General features: G+C 40.9%; 1 protein-coding gene across 1 annotated transcript; it reads left to right on the top strand.

Annotated features, from left to right (window-relative positions):
- The first annotated feature begins 7,168 nt into the window (after positions 1-7,168).
- On the top strand, positions 7,169-19,661 carry LOC100520720 (uncharacterized). Its single transcript, XM_021083737.2, has 4 exons — positions 7,169-7,450; positions 15,362-15,488; positions 15,684-15,744; positions 16,308-19,661. Exons 1-4 carry the CDS (start codon positions 7,169-7,171, stop codon positions 17,656-17,658), a joined length of 1,821 nt encoding a protein of 606 aa, XP_020939396.2. The 3' UTR covers positions 17,659-19,661.
- The last annotated feature ends 1,261 nt before the right edge of the window (positions 19,662-20,922 follow it).

The following is a 20,922-nucleotide window of genomic DNA, read 5'->3' as shown; positions in this document are numbered from 1 at the left end:
GGTTGCAACAACACTGGATCCTTAACCCACTGAGTGAGGCCAGGTATTGAACCTGCATCCTCGTGGATACTAGTTGGGTTCATTACTGCTGAACCACAACTGGAACTCCTCAACACTTTTTCATCACAGGAGGGCTGAAAGTCTGTTTCACTCCTACAAAGCCCCACACCCCATTTTGCTGTTCACAGTTTCATATCCATACGCTTGGAGTTGGAGCACACTGTGTGGAGAAGTGGGAAGCAAAAGTAATAGCTTGGAGTTTTAAAGAGCAAAGAGGAGTTCCTGTTGTGGCTCAGTGGTTAACAAACCTAACTAGTATCCATGAGGACATGGGTTTGATCCTTGGTCTTGTTCAGTGGGTTAAGGATCTGGTGTTGCCTCGAGCTGCAGTGTAGGTCACAGACGCGACTTGGATCCAGCATGGCTGTGGTGTAGGCCAGCAGCCACGGTCCCAATTCGACCTCTAGCCTGGGAACCTCCATATGCCACGGGTGCAGCCCTAAAGACAAAAAAAAAATTTCAATCTTTTCTCCTTTTTTTGGGTGGGTAGTACAGTTCACTACATATTAGAGAGGTTTTGTTCAAATGGGCACCACAAAGCAATCCTGGGGGATAATGGTATGTTTTTCAGCTTTTATCTGCAGTATTACTGTACAGTTGTGGAAACTCATGAGGACGCAGTATTTTCTGTATGTATGTGCTTTGTATATATTTCTTTTTCTTTTTACAGCTGTATCCATGGCATATGGAAGTTCCCAGACTAGGGGTCGAATCGGAGCTGCAGCTGCTGGCCTACACCACAGCCACAGCAATGCAGAATCCAAGCCACATCTGCAACCTACACCACAGCTCACAGGCAACACTGGCTCCTTAACCCACTGAGTGAAGCCAGAGATCAAGCCTGCATCCTCATGGATACTAGTTGGGTTCTTTACCACTGAGCCACAAAGGGAACTCCCTGTTTTGTATATATTTCATTGTTAAAAATAACAGTCTCTTTCATATGTAGAAGAACGTTAAGGTCTCTTTAATATTGCTCTTTAAGTGTTCAGGGCTTCTTTACAGCACTGTGACATCTTTCTTTTCTTTCTTTCATTATTATTATTTTTTTTTTGGTTGTTGTTGTTGTTTTAGGGGTTGCATCAGTGGCATATTGAAGTTCCCAGGCTAGGAGTCAAATCAGAGCTATAGCTGGCAGCCTACACCACAGCCAGAGCAACAGCGCCAGATCCAAGCCATGTCTGTAACCTACTCCACAGCTCACAGCAATGCCAGATCCTTAATCCACTGAGTAAGGCCAGGGATCGAACCTGGTCCTCATGGATGCTAGTCAGATTCCTTTCTACTGAGCCATGAGGGGAACTCCTCTTTTTTCTTTTTTAAAATGATTTTTATTTTTTCCATTATAGTTGGGGTTTTTTATTATGATTTTTATTTTTGTGTCATCTTTCTTAAGTTGAAGGGAAGACTGGGCAAGAAGCATCATTGGCCTACAGGCCTTTTTTACAACCCTGTCTTAACTGAGAAAACACCTTCTAGAGCTGTATCTGACTTCTTTTCATAAACATAACTAACTAGGAATAAAGGCTGAGGGCTTCCAAAATCTGAGTTGAAACCCAGTTCCCTAGCCAGATCTTTGGACATTCTATGGTTCCAAATCCTAAAAGTGTATCCCAAGTGCAGTCTGCCTAGGGACCTCCTTACTCATGTGCAGCAGCATGCTTGGACCATTTCTAGCTGTCAAGCCTGCTTACTTGGAAGCATCTTTAAAAATTCATGCATATCTGTAAAAAATTTCTGAGGCAACACCAGGGGACTGTGAGCTGAGGGTGTGACAGAAGCAATGGTAGAAATCCTCATCATGGGCACATTCCATTGGCCATAGAAACCACAGCCATCGCTTATTATAACATCTGCTTCCTTATTCATTCACCCAGCACTTAAAAACTCACTCTCTTTGAGTTGGGAAACAAATGGTTCTAGATGTTTTCAAAACTAGTCACTCCAGCTCCCTACTCACTTACCATAGAGGCCTTGCAGCCTCCAATTACAAAGCCTCTCAACTTCACATGGTGAACATAAATTACCAAGGGCATTTTTGTACCAAGAACTATTCACGGCCTGTATTGCACACAATTGAAGAAGCTGTGCTCACTCATGACAGTTTTTCGTAAATGGAGGACATCCCAGAGCCTGAATCCACAATCCTCCCTGACCACCTTCTCATTTTCCCTTGAGTCACAAATGCAGGACCCCCTCAGGCTTGCAAAACAGAGGCCTCCTCATTGAAGAGATACAGGTGCTGAGAGGGTAAAGCCAAAATGGCACCGTTGGCATATCCCAGAAAAGTAGGCAGTGTCTTCCTCTCTTCTCTGCCATATTCATTCTCAAGAGGGGTCACCTCCTAATTTTAGGTATGTTGACCACTTGTGGACTCACTTCAGAGGACAAGAGTAGCCAGGGTATTCATGTGCTTTATAGCCAGTGTGCTGTCACCATGGACCTGACAGAGTCCACTACAGAATACTGCGTTTTTTCCCCTAGATCCATCAGGCCACATCTGATCAAAGGTCGGACCTGAACATCAGATACAATAGTGTAACACTGGACAGACCTGCTAGCAATAGAATGTTCCCTGACTAGGGATCAGACTTCCTATTTTCACCAATGCTTTCCCCATCGCCAGTGATCTATCTGTCCGGTCCCCCAAACAGTGAGAATTCCTCGCTCAAGGTCACTTTCTGTGGCATCAAGAACTCTGGGAGTGTATTGCCAGGATGTCGGTAATACAAAGACACCACATGAAAAAATACTGAAAGCTTATTACCTCTCTTTCAACTTGGGTTTGGCCATAGTGCCCAGACATTTAGTGAAACTTTCTGCTCTAGGGTTTTTTTCTTGTAAGATTACTATTTTAACGCGTGGAGTTGAGTAAATCAGTCTATTCCCATTAGTGTGGGTATGCCTCATCCAATCAATTGCAGGGGTTTTGTGGTTTTTTTTGTTTTTTTTTTTTTGGTCTTTTGTTTTTTTAGGGCCGCACCCTCAGCATATGGAGGTTCCCAGGCTAGGGGTCTAATTGGAGCTGTAGCTGCTGGCCTATGCCAGAGCCACAGCAATGCCAGATCTAGCCGCGTCTGAACCACAGCTCACGGCAACGCCAGATCCTTAACCCACTGAATGAGGCCAGAAATTGAACCCGCAACCTCATGGTTCCTAGTCAGATTTGTTTCCACTGTGCCACGACAGGAAGTCCATTTTTTTCCCCTATTTTTTAAAAAAATTTTGACATAGCTGCAGCATGCAGAAGTCCCTGGGGCAGGGATCGAATCTGCACCACAGCAATGACAATGTCAGGTCCTTAACCCACTGAGTCACCAGGGAACTGCTCAAAGCTTTTTTTTTTTTTTTTCCTTTTTTCTTTTTCCTTTTTTTTTTTAGGGCTGCACCTGCAGTATATGGAAGTTCCCAGGCTAGGGTTCAAATTGGAGCTGCAGCTACCAGCCTACAGCTGGCACAGCCACAGCCACATCCACAGCCACAGCCACAGCCGCATTTGTGACCTACACTGCAGCTTGCAGCAACGCTGAATCCTTAACCCACCGAGCAAGGCCAGGGATTGAACCTGTGTCCTCATGGTTACTAGTAAGATTCATTTCCACTGAGCCACGGTGGGAACTGCCCTTTTTTTTTTTTTTTTTTTTTTTTTTTTTTTAGTATCCTGTGTCCTCTTGGATACTACTTTGGTTCGTTAACCTGTGAGCCATGATAGGAATGCCCCAAAGTTGTTTTTGGTTGTTTTTTTGTTGTTTTTTTTTTTTTTTTTTTTTTTTTTTGCTTTTTTAGGGCGAGAACTTCAGCATATGGCATATGAAGTTTCCCAGGCTAAAGGTCGAATTGAAGCTACGGCTGCCAGCCTACGCCACAACCACAGCAACGCCAGGTATGAGCCACGTCTGTGACCTACACCACAGCTCACAGCAACGCTAGATCCTTAACCCACTGAGCAAGGCCAGGGATCGAACCCACAACCTCCTGGTTCCTGATCGGATTCGTTTCTGTTGCACCATGATGGGAACTCCCTGAAAGATAATGTTTTTAATGATGAAAGTTTGGATGCTTTCGGAATTCCCGTTGTGGCACAGTGGTTAATGAATCCGACTAGGAACCATGAGGTTGAGGGTTCGGTCCCTGCCCTTGCTCAGTGGGTTAAGGATCTAGCGTTGCCGTGAGCTGTGGCAGACACGGCTCGGATCCCGTGTTGCTGTAGCTCTGGCGGAGGCTGGTGGCTACAGCTCCTATTGGACCCCTATCCTGGAAACCTCCACATGCCGCAGAAGCGGCCCCAGAAAAGGCAAAACGACAAAAAAAAAAAAAAGAAGAAGAAGAAAAGAAAAGAGAAAGAAAGAAAGTTTGGATGCTTTCACCTGAAGATAAGGAACAAAACAAGGATATGTGCTCTTGCCACTTTTATTTGAGAAGATACTGGAGATTTTAGCCAAAATCATTATACAGTAAAAGGCTATAAAATGCTTAAAGACAGGTTGGAAGATATAAAACATTTCTACTTCCATTTGAGATATCTTCTATTCAGAAGAATTTAAGGAATTCAATTAAAAAAAAAACCATTAGAACTCATATTTGAGTTCAGCAAAGTGATACTACTCAAGATCAATATACCAAAATTGTATTTCTATACACCTGCAATGAACAATTTGATAATGAAACTAAGAATGCAGTTTTAGTAAAATGAAAAGGAATGAAGTAATTGGGAGGACATTTAGCAAAACAAGTACATAATGTATATTCGGAAAACAACAAAACATGGTCAAAATAAATAAATGAATATATGAATGTGAAAACAGCCTAATTTCTTGGATTAGAATGTTTAACGTTGTTTTTTGTTTGTTTGTTTTTCTTTTTTTAGGGCTGTACCTGTAACATATGGAAGTTCCCAGGCTAGGGGTCAAACTGGATCTGCAGCTTCAGGCCACAGCCACAGCCACAGCAATACAAGATCTGAGCCACATCTGCAACCTCTGTGGGATCCTTAACCCACTGAACAAGGCCCGGGATCAAACCCGCATCCTCATGGGTACTAGAGAGGTTTGTAACCCACTGAGCCACAACAAGAACTCCCTAACATTGTTGAAATGGCTCTGTAGGATTTCACTAGTATGAGGTACCTAAAGTAGTTGAATTCGTAGAGACAAAAAGTAGAATGGTTCTTATCAGGGACTGGGGAATGGGAGAATGAGGACTTGTCTTACAGGTATGAAAAGAACTAATAAACAGGAAACTAATTTAAATACTCTCAGGAGACTAGAAGAAGAACTCTCGCACCATGTGAGGATAGTTGAGCCCAAGAGGAAGAAGGAAGACTTTCTTCTCTTGCTTCAATCCCTGGCCAAGGAGAAAAAGTTTCTTCATTCAGCCACTATATCTTGAACTCTCAACTGCTCTGCGGTTAATGAGCCAGACTAGATCCATGAGGACGAGGGTTCGAAACCTGGTCTCACTGAGTGGGTTATGGATCTGGCGTTGCCATGAGCTGTGGTGTAGGTTGCAGATGTGGCTCAAATCTTGTGTTGCTGTGGCTGTGGCATAGGCCGGTAGCTGTAGCTCCAATTCAACCCCTAGCCTAGGAACCTCCATATGCTGTGGGTGCAGCCCTAAAAAGTTTACAAAAAGGTCAAAAAAAAAAAAAAGTGAAAATGAAAATTTTATGGTATGTTTATATTACCCAACTAAAAGTAACTGTTTGAGGGCAAAAGCATGAAAACACAACACACAAAATGGAAGAAAATTTTGCAAAATGTATATCTGAAAAGGAATTTATATTAAAGACATCTAAGGATCTCATAAAAAGTCAAATAACCCAATTTAAATATCACAAAGAATCTGAATACACATTTTTCCAAATAAAATACACAAATGGTCAAAGGCATATGGAAAGCTTCTAGACATTGTTAATCACCAAGGAGATGCAAATCAAAACCACAAAGAGATTCCACTTGACAAGAACTAGGATGGCTAAAATCAGAACATGAGGTACTAAATTTATGGAGGATATATGCAGAAATTTGAACTCTCATAAGGGGTAAAAAAAAAGATAAAATTGTCCACAATGGAAAAAGCTCTGGGAAATCCTCCAATATTAAACCTAGCATTATTATATGACTCACTAGTCCCATTCCTAGGTATATACCCAAGAAAATAAAAATAAATATTTCACTAAAACTTACACATGAATTTTATAGTAATGTGATTCATGGTAGCCCAATAGAAACATCCAAAAGTCCATTAACAGATGAAAAATGTGTTTCAACCAATCAATAGTACATTATTCTGAAATAAAAGAATTGCTACATAATTGTTCCTTGAAAAAATTATACTGAGTGTATGAAGTCTTTCAAAATCCCATATATAAAACTTTCCATGTGAAAGACCAAAACGGGGAAACAGTAAAGTAGTGGTTTTCTAGACTAGGGGATTGGAGGAGGAGGAGGATGGGAAGATTAGCAGTCACAGCTAAAGGTAGAATAGTTTATTGACCTTCCTGGGCCGGTGATTGACCTGTGCCACAGCAGCGACCCGAACCACAGAGGTGACAGTGCTGCATCCTTAAGAGGTTCCTTGCCTTAGATATCACTGTTGACATTTCAAGGTTTCCTAGGCACACAGGGAACACTGATCTAGAATAAATTTCCTTCTAGCATAAAATGTACATCTGAAAAGTCAATAAGCAAACCTCGCAGCTTGGGATTTGACCGAGATTTATCCTGGCACCCAGCTAGGGCTGTCTAATTCAGACTTCCTGCCACAGTCAAGTGCTCTGAGATTCTTTAGCTTAAGTACCTAATGAGTGGGGATGGGGAAAGGATGGGTGGAAGGCTCAGTGCTGTCAAGGACCAAAGATGAAAATGGAGCCAGTGAGTTCGCATTTAAGTGTCCTCGTTTCTTAAAAAGAGGCCCAGTTCCAGAAGTGGCCAAAGAGACTTAAACCAAGCCCTTGATCCCTGGAGGACATCAGACCCTCTTGTTCCAGGCCGGTGTTATCTGTACTTGCTCCGTCTTTAAGCTGAATCAGCAACCCCAGTGTCCTAGCAGCTGCAGAAGACATCAGAGGCAATCCCAGGCCTGGAAAATTTTGTGTTCCAAACTAAAAATGCCAGGAGGGGGCAGGTCCAATCCCACCTCCCGCAAGTTGTCACTCACGCGAGAGGGGGCGGGGCATTGTGATCTATCCAATCAGGAGGCGGCAGGGGCAGGTGGGTGGGGCGACGCGCCGCACCAGCGTGGACGTCTTTTCTCCTTCCCACCGCGCAGGTTGTGCGTGTCTTACTCTCCAGGGTCACTGTTTGCTTTTGAGTCTCTTCTGTCGTGCTCTGAGCTGCACTGGTCGTTGGAGTCGAGAGAAGGACGCAGAAGCGGAGGAAACTTCGCAATGGTGAGTGTGGTGTTCTGGAGAGTGGAGACCCCGCGGAGGAACTGATAGGAACCGGTCGGAACCGGCCTCCTCGTGGGCAACTCTGGAGTCTGCGGATCCGAGCCCGCCCGGCGTGCTCTCCGGTTCGCGTCGTGGAGTCGGGCCTGGCATTCAAGACCCCAGGCGTCCTGTTCTGTCGCTGTTGTGGCGTCTTCAGCCAGACTGTGCAGCCACTCTGTGCAAGTCTGCACCCACAGCTCCAGGTCTCTCCCGGGTTGTTTGTTGACCACGAGGAGGGTTATCAGGGGGACAGTGCTGTTTACTGTGGTGACAGGATAAACTATAATGCCCCCAGCCCTTTTAGTTTGAAGGTGGGGGGGTGCTTTTTTTTTTTTAATGGATTGCAGTTTTATATACATTACTGTTTAAGGGATCAGATCTTGCAGTCGTTTCCTTTGTCGAAAAGTTTAAATTAAATTCCTGAGGGAGGAAAGTAACTCAGGAGTACCTCCCCTCACATCCTCTGCCACTTCTCTGCTCTTAACTCCAGCCACCCTGAGATAGCCAGTTTTGAGTACTGCTTCATTATCCTTTTATTGTTTCTTTATGTACGAACAACCCAGTGCCAACACCTATTTTTCATACAGTTTTTGTCCTTGTGATATAATGATTATTTGGGATTCACGTGTTTGATGTTTGACTACTGAAAGTCAAACCTCTTCCCCGCCCTTTCCCCTGGTGCTTCTTAGCTGGACAGGCTGATAAGAAAGCCTGAAGGCATCTGCTCTGTGAGCTGCTGTTTGCTGGGGAGATTTCCCTGTGCCCTGCACTGTGTTGACCTGCGTGGCGCTGTTGACCCCACCATGCCTGGGTTCTAAGTACAGAGGACTCCGAGTTAGCAGTTTCCATAGTTCCTTGTTTTTTGGGAGCAGGAGTATGAGAAGGGGATCCTCCTAACAGTGGTGCTGGGTGGATGTCTGGGGTAGAACTTCTGTCTGTGTGTTTAGAATGAAGGTGTGACTAAGGCTGGGTTTGCCTAGACATTAGTATGGGGGATGATTAGGGGAGTAGGAGAATGATTATACCCTGTGACTGAGGAGAGTCCAGGTGATCGTTACTACTTAAAGTGCAATTATTTCAGAAAAAAAATGAAGAGTCAAAGAAAGACAGCCAGTAAGTGTCGAGATTCCAGGAGGCTCAACAAAGCCTTTTAAGTACCTCTGAGGCCGTTGCCTCTGTATCTATTGTCACAGAGATCTTTACCCTCTGGATTGTGGTGGACAACACCCACAGTGTCAGTTTGGCACAGCAGAGGGATTAGTTCAAGCCTAGCTTAAGTTCGAGTTCCTTAAATTCTCTAAAGTAATTCAGTGTCGTGAAGAGGCCTCTGACCCTGTTGGCGGTGGTTGGAGGAGAAGCCTTAAGTTGTCTATAGGCTTCTGAAGCAAGGACTTTCCTAAGGTCCCAAATTAATACACCATCAAAGTTGCAATTTTCCCCATGTTCTGGGATCTCTTAAAAATAGAGGCCTCCACTGAAGTGTCTATTATGACTTTGGTCCTGGAAACAGAACCCCAGCAGCTCAGCTACTGACACCTACTTGTGAGTATGAGAACAGGGCCCTCTTTCCAGTGGTCCTGAGTTGATGTCTCAGCTAGAACCTGTGTTTAAAGTGAAGGTGTGACTGAGGCTGGGTTTGCCCACACATTGTTGGTTGTGAGGGGATCTGGGATGATTATATCCTGTGAATGAGTGGTAATGTTCACATCCTCACCCGTATTTGGTGTTCTGAGTGTTTTGAATTGTAGCTATGTCTAAGTGTGTGGTGATACCTCCTTCTTTTATTTCCCATTTCCCATTAACATTTGACAGTGAGTATGTTTTCATGTAGCCTATTTCTTTTCGGTGTATCTTCTTTGGGTTGCCGAATTTGTTCATTTATTTTGCCCCCCCCCTTTTTCTCATTTTTTGCCTGCCCCCCAGGCATAGGGAATTCCTGCCCCAGGGATCAGATCCGAGTCATACCTGAAACCTAAGCCACAGGTGTGGCAACGCCAGATCCTTAACCCACCATGCCGGGATAGGGATCGAACCTGTGACCCAGCACTCCCAAGACACCACTGATCCCATTGCACCACAGCGGGAACTCCTATTTTGCCTATTTTTAATTAGGTTTTTTTATTTTACTGTTGAGCTTTAAGAGTTATTTGCATATGTTGGATACCAGCCATTTATAAGTGTTTTGCATAGATTTTCTCCTTGGTGACTTGCCTTTTCATTCTCTTAACACTGTCTTTCTCAGAGCAAGTTTTTTTCATTTCAGTGACATGAAATTATACTTTTTTTTCTGTTACAGGCCTTGCATTCGGGGTTATAGTTGAAAATTCATTGCTAAACCCAAAGTCACCTACATTTCCTTCTATGTTATTTTTAGAAGTTTATTTTGCATTTTCACAATGAGATATGTGATGTGGTGTTTTTTGTTTTTTTGGGATTTTTTTGGGCCCCTCCTGGGATATGTGGGAGTTCTCCTGGCCAGGAATCAAACCCTCGGCAGCAACCCAAGCTACTGAAGTGACAGCACCAGATCCTTAACCTGTTGCACCACAAGAGAACTCCTCTGTGATGTGTTTTGAGGTTTTTTTCCTGTGTGTGAAATATATAAGGTGTGTGTCTGCATTCCTTGTGTCTGTTCGTGTGCATATATGTTTTATGTGAATATCCATTATTTCCAGCAACAAATAGTTTAAAAGAGTTCGTTTTCATTGGAATTGTCTTTCTTTTTGTCCAAGTTCAGTATTGTATGTTTGGGAGGGTCTGTAGGAAAGCAGTTCATTAACCTTCAATCTCATTCTCTTATTAATCCCATAAGTTATCTCTGTTATTGTGGATTCTTTCAGATGTTTCACAGGGATAATCATGGTATACAAACAAATGTTCTATTTTTAGCTATAGGATTCATGAAGATGTTTATTCTCAAGAAGTGAACTAGTTTGTTTTCATAAATGCATGTTGGATATTTTCATACCTTTTTCTTTTTTTGCCACAACCATGGCATGTAGGTGTTCCTGGGCTGATGATTGAACCCACGCTGCAGTTGAGGCCTGCACCACAGCTGTGACAATGCCAGAGCCATAATCCATTGTGCCACAGGGAACTTCCTATCATACCTTTTCATTTTTATTCCTTCCTCTTTTCTTTCTGATATTAATACTTGCTTCTCTCTGTTCTTACTTACCTTGACATTGGATATTTATCAATGTTGTTAGTCTTGTCAAAGGACCAGAGTTAAAATTTTTTTTCTCAGAGTTGCCTTGTGGTGCAGCAGATTAAGGATCCAGTGTTGTTACTGCTCCATAATGTGTAATTGATAGGCTAAGAAAGGATAAAATGAAGAATCAGGTAAAATGCTCGATTAAAACCAGGGAAGATAGAAAAAAGGGGGAAGACAAATGAAAGAAAGAACAAGGGCAACACATAGAAACAGTAGAATGTGTGGTAGATATTAATCCAACTGTATTGATCACCAATTCATTCACTGATGCTCTCAATACCAATGAAAGACATATAGTAATATCAGATGTTAAAAATTATAATTTTCCTTACAAAAAACAATATTTAAAAATTTTTATTATAGTTGATTTACAGTGTTCATCAATTTCTGCTATGTAGCAAAGTGACCCAGTCATACATATATATACATCCTTTTTCTCATATTATCTTTCATTATATTCTGTCAAGAGATTGGATGTAGTTCCCTGTGTTATATACAGCAGGACCTTATTGCTTATCCATTCTAAATTTAATAGTTTGCATCTACTAATCCCAAACTCCCAATGCATCCCACTCCCTCCACCATCCCCCACTGGCAGCCACAAGTCTGTTCTCCATGTCTGTGAGTCTGTTTCTGTTCTGTAGATGGATTCATCTGTGCCATATTTTATTTTTTATAATGATTTTTATTTTTTCCATTATAGCTGATTTACAGTGTTCTGTCAATTTTCTGTTGCACAGCAAGGTGGCCCAGCCACACGTACATGTATACATTGTTTTTTCTCACATTATCATTCTCCATCACAAGTGACCAGACATAGTTCCTGGTGCTATACAGCAAGATCCCATTGCTTATCCATTCCGAAGGCAATAGTTTGCATTTATTAACCCCAAATTCCAAGTCCCTCCCACTCCCTTCCCCTCCTTCCCCTCCCTCTCCCTCCCCCTTGGCAACCACGAGTCTGTTCTCCATGTCCATGATTTTCTTTTCTGTGGAAAAGTGCATTTGTGCCATATATTAGATTCCAGATATAAGTGAAATCATATGGTATTTGTCTTTCTCTTTCTGACTTACTTCACTCAGGATGAGGGTCTCTAGTTCCCTCTATGTTGCTGCAGATGGCATTATTTCATTCTTTATTAATGGCTAAGTAGTATTCCATTGAGTATATATACCATATCTTCTTAATCTACTTATCTGTTGATAGACATTTAGCTTTTCTGGATATATGCCCAGGAGTGGGATTGGTGGATCATATGGTAATTCTATATTTAGTTTCTGAGGAACTTCCGTTCTGTTTTCTGTAGTGGCTGTAAAAATTTACATTCTCATCAGCAGTGTAGAAAGATTTCCTTTTCTCCCCACCCTCTTCAGCACTGTTTATTTGTTGGCCACTCTGACTCATGTGAGGTGATATTTCATTGTAGTTTTGATATGCATTTCTCTAATAATTAGTGATGTTGAGCATTTTTTCATGTACCTGTTGGCCATCCATATGTTTTCTTTGGAGAAATGTCTGTTTAGGTCTTGTGCCCATTTTTCCATTGGGTTGGTTGTTTTTTGTTCTTATTTTTGTTTGTTTGTTTTTGCTGTTGAGTTGTGTGAGTTGTGTGTAAGCCCATGTTGATTGCATCATTTACAACTATTTTCTCCCATTCCTTAGCTTGTCTTTTTTTTTTTTTATGGTCTCCTTTGCTGTGCAGAAATTCAATTTTAAATATGAAGACACAGGTTGATGAAAAGTAAAGGGATGGAGAAAAATACATCATGCCAAACCTAAACAAAAGAAAGCTGGCATTAGTGTATGAATTTTCAGATAATGCAGATTTCAGACCAAGGAAAACTAAGAGCTAAATATGGGCTTTACATAATGACAAAAAGGTCCATTTTCCAAGGAGCCATAAGGGGCAAAATACATAAAGCAAGTGCTGAAAGAATGCAAGGAGAAATACATGAATCCATTTATTGTAATCATACATCAGTATTCTCTTTATCATAAAATTTCAGTGGGCAAAGAATCAGGAAGAACAAAATTGAGCTGAACCAGCTCTATTAAACAACTCAATGTAACTGTTACCTATGGAATGCTTTATGAAACAAGGACAGAATACACATTTTTCTCAGGTTCCATGGAACATTCACCACGACAGAACACATTTTAGGGTATAAAGCATACATTAACAGATCTGAACAAAAATCATACAGACTATACTCTTAGAATTCAAAGACATTAATCTACATATAAGTAACAGCAAGAGAGTTGGAAAATACTCTATTACATGAAAAGTCAGCAGGACATTTCTAAATAATACATAAGATCAAGAAAGTCTGAAGAAAAAAAATTTGAACTAAATGAAATGAAAACATAATGTTTCAAAGGATGTAGAATGCATCAAAAACGGTACCTAGAGGGAAATTTATGCCATTAAACACATACACTGGAAAAACACCAAGATGTGTAAAGAATAATGCAAGAGTCTACCTTAGGAAACGACAAAAAGAGGAACATATAAAATGCAAAGCAAGCAGAAGAAGAGAAATAATAAAAATTAGAAAAAAATTGTTGCCTGTAGATGGAAATAAATTTTTTTTTCTTTTTTGGCCACACCTTCAGCATGTGGAAGTTCCTGGGCCAGGGGTTGAATCCGTACTGCATTTTCGACCTATGCCACAGCTGTGGCAATGCCAGATCTTAACTCATTGAGCGGAGTCAGGGATTGAATCCCCACTGCCAGAGACAACTCTGGATCCTTAACCTGCTGTGCCATGGCAGGAACTTCCTTTTTTTTCTTTTTGGTGGTACCTAAGGCATGTGAAAGTTCCAAGGCCAGGGATCAAGCCAGCAGCACAGCAGCAAATCAAGCCATTGCAGTGACCGCGTCAGATCCTTAACCCACTGTACCATAAAGGAACTCTTCAATTACACTTTTTTGTGTGTGTGGTTTTAGGGCTGCACCTGCAGCTTATGGAGGTTCCCAGGCTAGGGGTCTATTTGGAGCTGTTGCTGCCGGCCTTTGCCACAGCCACAGCAACACCATATCCAAGCTACATCTGCAAACTACACTACAGCTCATAGCCATGCCAGATCCTTATCCCACTGAGCAAGGCTAGGGATCGAACCCTTGTCCTCATGGATACTGGTTGGGTTCATTACTATTGAGTGACGATGAGAACTCCAAAGCTTTATGTATTTTGTAATCATGGACAAATTCACCCTCAAACTGGTGAACTTGCTTGCAGTCTCTAGCTCTTAACCTGTTTCTGAAGAAAACACAGTTTGACCTTAAAGAGCAATTCTAGCAAATTATCTCACTTTGTGTTCTAAAATTTGGCTGGGAGTTCTCTTGTGGTGCAGGAGGTTAAGGGTCTGGTATTGTCACCGTAGCGGCTTGGGTGGCTGCTCTGGAAGGAGTTTAGTCCTGGCCCAGGAACTTCCATATGCTATGGGTGCAGCCAAATAAAATAAAATAAAATTTGGCTGGGATCACTGTGAGGCACATGTGTATAGGTATTTTGTGGCCTGGTTGTTATTACTTTTCCTCAGGTCTGAACTTTAAGTTAGAGTAAGTTTTAGGTACATGCAGTTATTTAGAGAGAGAATAGAAGAACAGTCTGTGATAATTATTACACCTCTAAAAAGGAATGTTTCCCCACAAAGAATAGTGCATGTGATTACTTCTAAAGGCCTGGAGTTAGTTCCCGTTGTGGCTCAGTGGTAACAAACCCAACTAAGATCTATGAGAACGCAGGTTCAATCCCTGGCCCTGTTCAGTGAGTTAAGGATCCAGCATTGCTGCAAGCTGTGGTGTAGGTCTCAGATGTGGCTCAGATCTGGTGTTGCTGTGGCATAGGCCAGCACCTGCAGCTCCAGTTTGACCTCTAGCCTAGGGACTTCCCTCTGCCAAAGGAATGGCCCTAAAAAGTAAATAAGTAAATAAATAAAGGCCTGGAGGACTTTGGGACAGTGTGGTCAGCTGGACTTTGTTTTTGATTTTTGGGTTTTTTTGTTTGTTTTGGCCTCACCTATGGCATGTGGAAGTTCCCCGGCCAGGGATCAAACCCATGCCACTGCATAGCAGTGACCCAAGCTGCTGCAGTGACAATGATGGATCCTTAACCCCCTGCACCACAAGGAAATTCCCAGCTGGGCTTTGTTAAGTTTGATTTCTCTGGGGCTCTGGGACTCTCCTGTTTGGTGACAGGACTAGGGAAAATAGCTTCCAGTTCTTCTCAGAAGACTCATTCATTGAAAACTCATACAGACTTGACCCTCTATCTCCTGAAGGGCTGTAAATGGTGGATAAACAAGAAGATAAAAAAATTTTCTCACACAAAATCAGGGTTCTTAAAATGATATTTGTTTCATTTATTGTCATTTCCCAATAATTTTGCCAGTTCCCAGTAATCTCTAGGCTCTGCCATTAATGAGGTATAAGGTGGAATGTGATCACAGAAATAATGTGTCGGTAATTTATATATGTTCATGATGGTGTTAAATTTACAAGGAAGTGTGCTGAGAGTAAGTTTCTCATGATCAAGTCATAGAATAAATGTTTGCTGACAATAGAATCATTTGTAACCTTTCTGTAAATGGAGTAGAGTTGTCTAATGCTGTCAGTCTCAAGTATCTTATTGTAAACATATTTGGGATGTTTTAGGACTCAGTGACCTTTGATGATGTGGTTGTGAACTTCACCCTGGAGGAGTGGGCTTTACTGGATCCTTCACAGAAGAAACTCTACAGAGATGTGATGGAGGAAACCCTCAGAAACCTGGCCTCACTAGGTAAGAATAATGACTTTCCTTCACTTCGTCAATTAGAGAACAAATGCTCCATGCTAATTTACATTGTTCTAAGATATGTAATTGGGGAAGGAAGGGTGTTGGTATATAAACTGGGCTTAGTCTCAGTTAACAATGGACATAATATGATAAATTTATTAATTTCCAATATTTTTTATTAATTTTTCTGCATTTTAGGAAAAACATGGGAAGATCATGATGTTGGAGATCAGTACAGAAACCATGGGGGGAAACTAAGGTAAGTCACACGTAGAACAGATAGCATCATCTCATGTGAGAATCCTAGTATATTATGAAATATTAAAAACATGCAAACAAAACAGATAGCACCTTTTTCACATTTAGTTCTTAGAACCTTTCTACCAAAACCATTTTCTTAAATGTGACATAAATATTATGTGCTTGTAACATAGTTCATTTGCAAATAGTATTAATAAACTCTACATTTGAGGGGGAAAAAAAAAACCCAAACCCACAAGCCTATATTTGAATATCAATGTTAGGGATGATTTTTTGTTTTTTGGTTTTTTTTCTTGGCTGCGTCCACAGCGTGTGGAAGTTCCCAGGCCAGGGATCAAACCCGTGCTGCAACAGCAATCCAAGGCACTGCAGTGACAACACCAGATCCTTAACTCACTGCATCAGTATTGCTCTTTAATAGCAGAAAGGGTGAAGTCATGTTGCAGAGCATTTTGTATACTCAATTTCTAACAATTTAAACAAGGTGGATAATTATAATAAATAGAATAAATATAAGCTCAATAAAGAAACCATTAGAAATGTGCTTCTTATTTTTTACAGAAGTCCTCTGGTAGAGAGACTCTCTAAACATAAAGACAGTAGTCTGTGTGGAGAAAACTTCAGTCTTATTCCAAGTCTCAATCTGAAAAAGAAAACTACTGGATCAAAACCATGTGAATGCCATTCATGTGGAACAGTCTTCATGGATCACTCATCCCTTAAAAGACACATAAGATGTCACACTGAACATACACCAGGAGAGTTTCAAAACTTTGGTGACAAGCTATATGAATGTAAGCACTGTGGTAAAGCCTTTAATCATTTCACTTCCTTCCTAATGCACAAAAGAGGTCACACTGGAAGGAAACTGTATGAATGTAAAACATGTTTTAAAGCATTGAGTTCTCCCAGTTCTCTTCGATATCATCAAAGAACCCACACTAGAGAAAAACCCTATGAGTGTAAGGAATGTGGGGAAGCCTTCACATGGCTCATAACCTTTCAAAAACACATGATAACACACACTGGAGATGGACCTTATAAATGTAAGGAATGTGAGAAAATATTCATTAATCCCAGTTCTCTTAAAATGCATGAAAGGAATCACACTGGAGAGAAACCCTATCAGTGTGAAGAGTGTGGCAAAGGCTTCAGTTATGTCTCTTCCCTCCGAATCCACAAAGGAAGTCACACTGGAGAGAAATTGTATGTGTGTAAAACATGTTCTAAAGTATTGAGTAGTCTTGGTTCTCTTCGAAATCATGAAAGAATCCACACTGGAGAAAAACCCTATGAGTGTAAGGAATGTGGCAAAGCCTACACATGGTATAATAATTTGCAGTATCACATGATAACACACACTAAAGATGGACCTTATAAATGTAAAGAATGTGAGAAAGTATTCCTTAATCCCAGTTCTCTCAAAATACATGAACGGAGTCACACTGGAGAGAGACCCTATGAATGTAAGCAATGTGGTAAAAATTTTAGTTCTCAAAATGGTCTCCACACCCATGAAAGAACGCACACTGGTGAAAAACCCTTTCAATGTAAGGAATGTGGGAAAGCCTTCACGTGGCAGAAAACCTTTCAGAAACACATGATAACTCACAATGGAGATGGACCTTATAAATGTAAAGAATGTGAGAAAGTATTCATTAATCCCAGTTCTCTTAAAGTACATGAATGGAGTCACACTGGAGAGAAACCCTATCAATGTAAACAATGTGGTTTAAGTTTTAGTTCCCAAAAAGGCTTCCGGAATCATGAAAGATATCACACTGGTTGTAAAATATGTGGGAAAACCTTTACTTACATTTATCCTCAAAAACATGAAAGAACTCACACTGGGGAGAAACCATATCAATGTAAGGAATGTGGGAAAGCCTTCATATCTCTGTCAAGAATTTGAAAGCACACGAGAAGGCACACTGGAGAAAAACCATATACATGTGAAGAATGTGGGAAAGACTTATCATAGTAATTTTTAAGAAGGCATGAAAAGATTCATTAGATAAAACTTATTGTTTGTAACCAGCTTGGGAAGTAATTCAAATTGGCCCACATCCTTAGATGCAAAAACTCCCATGGAGAAGATGTAGGAATGTAAGTAACATGAGATAACTCAATGGAAAGTAATCTATGTATAATGTTTCAGAAAGCTTTCAGTATGAGTTTGTTTTAAAAGTTTATAAATATGTTGTGTTTACTGAGGATCTTTCTTCAGGTACATTGTTGGACATTGAATTTCTACTAATTTCAGAAATGAATATTATTTTGAGTTATTTCTATAAGTTGTCTTTCAACAATAGTACATAAGGTTTAAAGGTAGTGATTTTTCTTTTTTTTTTTTAATTACTCAAGTGAATATATCACATCTGTAGTCATATAATGATCATAACAATCTGATTTCACAGGATTTCCATCCCACAGCCCAAGCACATCCCCCCACCCCCCCATAAAGATAGTGATTTTTCTTTTAATCAGATGTTTTTTCTTTACATTTTGAAGCATCTTGGATCCATGTGTGATTAAAGTGTATTTTAGTGTGCAGTTAGGCTTAAATTTTCATATGCTATTTATTCTCTGCTAAAGAGCCATTGAAAATAGCGGCTTGGTATTTTGGAGGATTTTCCTACTGGCCTTGGGCACCAGTTCCCCATTGTTCTTTTGTTTTGTTTTGTTTTTGTTTTTTGTCTTTTTGTCTTTTTGCCATTTCTAGAGCCGCACCCACAGTATATGGAGGTTCCCAGGCTAGGGGTCCAATAGGAGCTGTAGCCACTGGCCTATGCCAGAGCCACAGCAGCGCGGGATCCGAGCCACGTCTGTGGCCTACACCACAGCTCACAGCAACACCAGATCCCCAACCCACTGAGCAAGGCCAGGGATCGAACCCGCAACCTCATGGTTCCTAGTCAGATTCGTTAACCTCTGCTTGCCACAATGGGAACTCCCCCATTGTTCTTAATATATTATATATATTTTACTTTTTTTTACTGAGAAAGATCCTTTTGTAGGATGGTAAGTAAAGGAGCCTTTTTCAGTTTTCCATTCTATTAAACACTTGGAATAATGTTAATGTATTGCAAAGTTGTCAAAGAGTACACTTTCATATAAGTTATGATTTTCGTGTTTGCCTTTTTTTTTCTTCTGACTGGTATTGTTGAATAGAATTTGAACTAGGAAGAGACACTTGTAATAAGACAGAAAATCTAGAGTTGGGATATCTTGCTGTGAGTAATAATCGGATCTAGATTTTCCAGAATTCATCCTCTTTGTGGTTCCATGTTAGATGTCATCAGTTGCATTACTTGAGTCATATTGAAAATCAAATGCAAAGAAGCCATTCTTCAGATTTTGGACCCACCACATTCAGAGAGAGGGAGATGCATAGCAGGTCAAGGACATAGTCTTCTAGTTGCTTACCAGATTCTGTGCTCTTGTCATTAAGATTATCCCTAACACCACCAACACAAGTTTGATTTCCATTTTCTTACAAGTGTAGTTTTTCCCTTGATGTTCCTCATCACAAGTTCCACATCAAGGTCTGTCAGAATTTGAATTTTTCTGTAAGGCCTCTTGTGTCCACTTGGAAAGTAATTCATGTTTCATGATTGGGGGTATTGTGTGATTACAGTCTTCTGTCAATTATATCTTTATAATGTCTAGTTTGTACAGGAAACACTTTATACTGTTAATAGTGTTAGTGAATATGTGTTTTCCTGTTTTACCATGAGATTCCCGATGGTGTAGCCAAAAAGAATGAAGTGGCTGCTTTGACCTATTGTTCCCTCTGAGAATAAGCTCCTTCTTTATATCAGTAACACTGTGTATTTCCTGTTTCTTGTAGCTGACTCTAACACCTCAATATGTTTTCAATTCTGTTTGTGTGTGATTAAAACTGAATTTGTTAAATATGTGCAATTTCTTTTTGTAAAACAAGTTTCTATTGTTTCAGAGAAATATTTTATCAACTCTTTTCTAAGCTTTTATATGCTTACAAATATTGTGGTTTTTCATTTTCTCAGAGAACATTAAAATACTCATTTTAGGAGTTCACATCGTGGTACAGTGGAAACGAACCCAGCCAGGAACCATGAGGTTTCGGGTTCGATCCCTGGCCTCACTCAGTGGGTTAAGGATCCGGCATTGCCATGAGCTGTGGTGTAGGTCACAGACATGGCTCGGATCTGGCATTGCTGTGGCTCTGGTGTAGGCCAGCAGCAACAGCTCCAATTAGACCCCTAGCCTGGAAACCTCCATGTGCCGTGTATGTGGCCTTAAAAAGACCCCCCCCCAAAAAAAAATACTCATTTTATTTTTTACATTTATTTTTGGCTTTTGGGGGGCAGTGCCTACAGCATGTGGAAGTTCATGGATCCACACCACAGCAGCAACTCTGAGCTACTCCAGTAACAAGCCACACCTAGCCACTGTGCCACAAGAGAACTCCCAAAATACACATTAATTATGGACATTCAGATAAACTTGGCAGTTTTCTTCATTTATTCATTATATCATTATTCAGTATTATCATGTGCATACAATTTTGTTTTTTTCCTTAGGAAAAGTTTACTTTTTATTCTTTTTTTTTTTTTTTAAATACAGCTGCAACTGTGGCATATGGAATTTACCAGGCTAGGAAGTTGAATCAGAGCTGCAGCTGGGGCCTATGTCACAGCATCAGCGACACCAGATCCAAGCTGTATCTGTGATCTGTGCCACAACTTTTGGCAATGCTGGATCCTTAATCCACTGAGCAAGGCCAGGGATTGAACCCATATCCTCACAGACACTATGTCAGTTTCTTTAAGTTACAGTGGAAACTCCTATATTTTATTCTTTTGTAGTTCTTTTTGTCATGAAACTAGTTTCTCATTCACCCTATTACCAAAAATTTAAATCAGTTTTTTCAGAGCCCTCTGGCCAGTGACCCAGAGGATCTTGCCTGTGGTCAAAGAGGTGAATGTAGGATTCCCACTGTGGCACAGTGGGTTAAGAATCTGACTGCAGAGGCATGGTTTGATCCCCAGCCCAGTGCAGTGGGCTAAAGGTAAAGGATCTGGTATTGCCACAACTGCAGTGTTAAGTCATAGCTGTGGCTCAGATCTGATCCCTATCCTAGGGGCTTCCATGCGCCACAGGTGCAGCCATTAAAAAGCAGGAGTTCCTGTCA

This window comes from Sus scrofa, chromosome 2 (assembly GCF_054392235.1).
Source record: "Sus scrofa isolate SSC_HxYL_T2T_F1_AM1 chromosome 2, Sscrofa_HxYL_maternal_Yorkshire_Landrace_v2.0, whole genome shotgun sequence".
Lineage (NCBI taxonomy): Eukaryota > Metazoa > Chordata > Mammalia > Artiodactyla > Suidae > Sus > Sus scrofa.
This window is presented reverse-complemented; position numbering and strand designations above follow the sequence as displayed.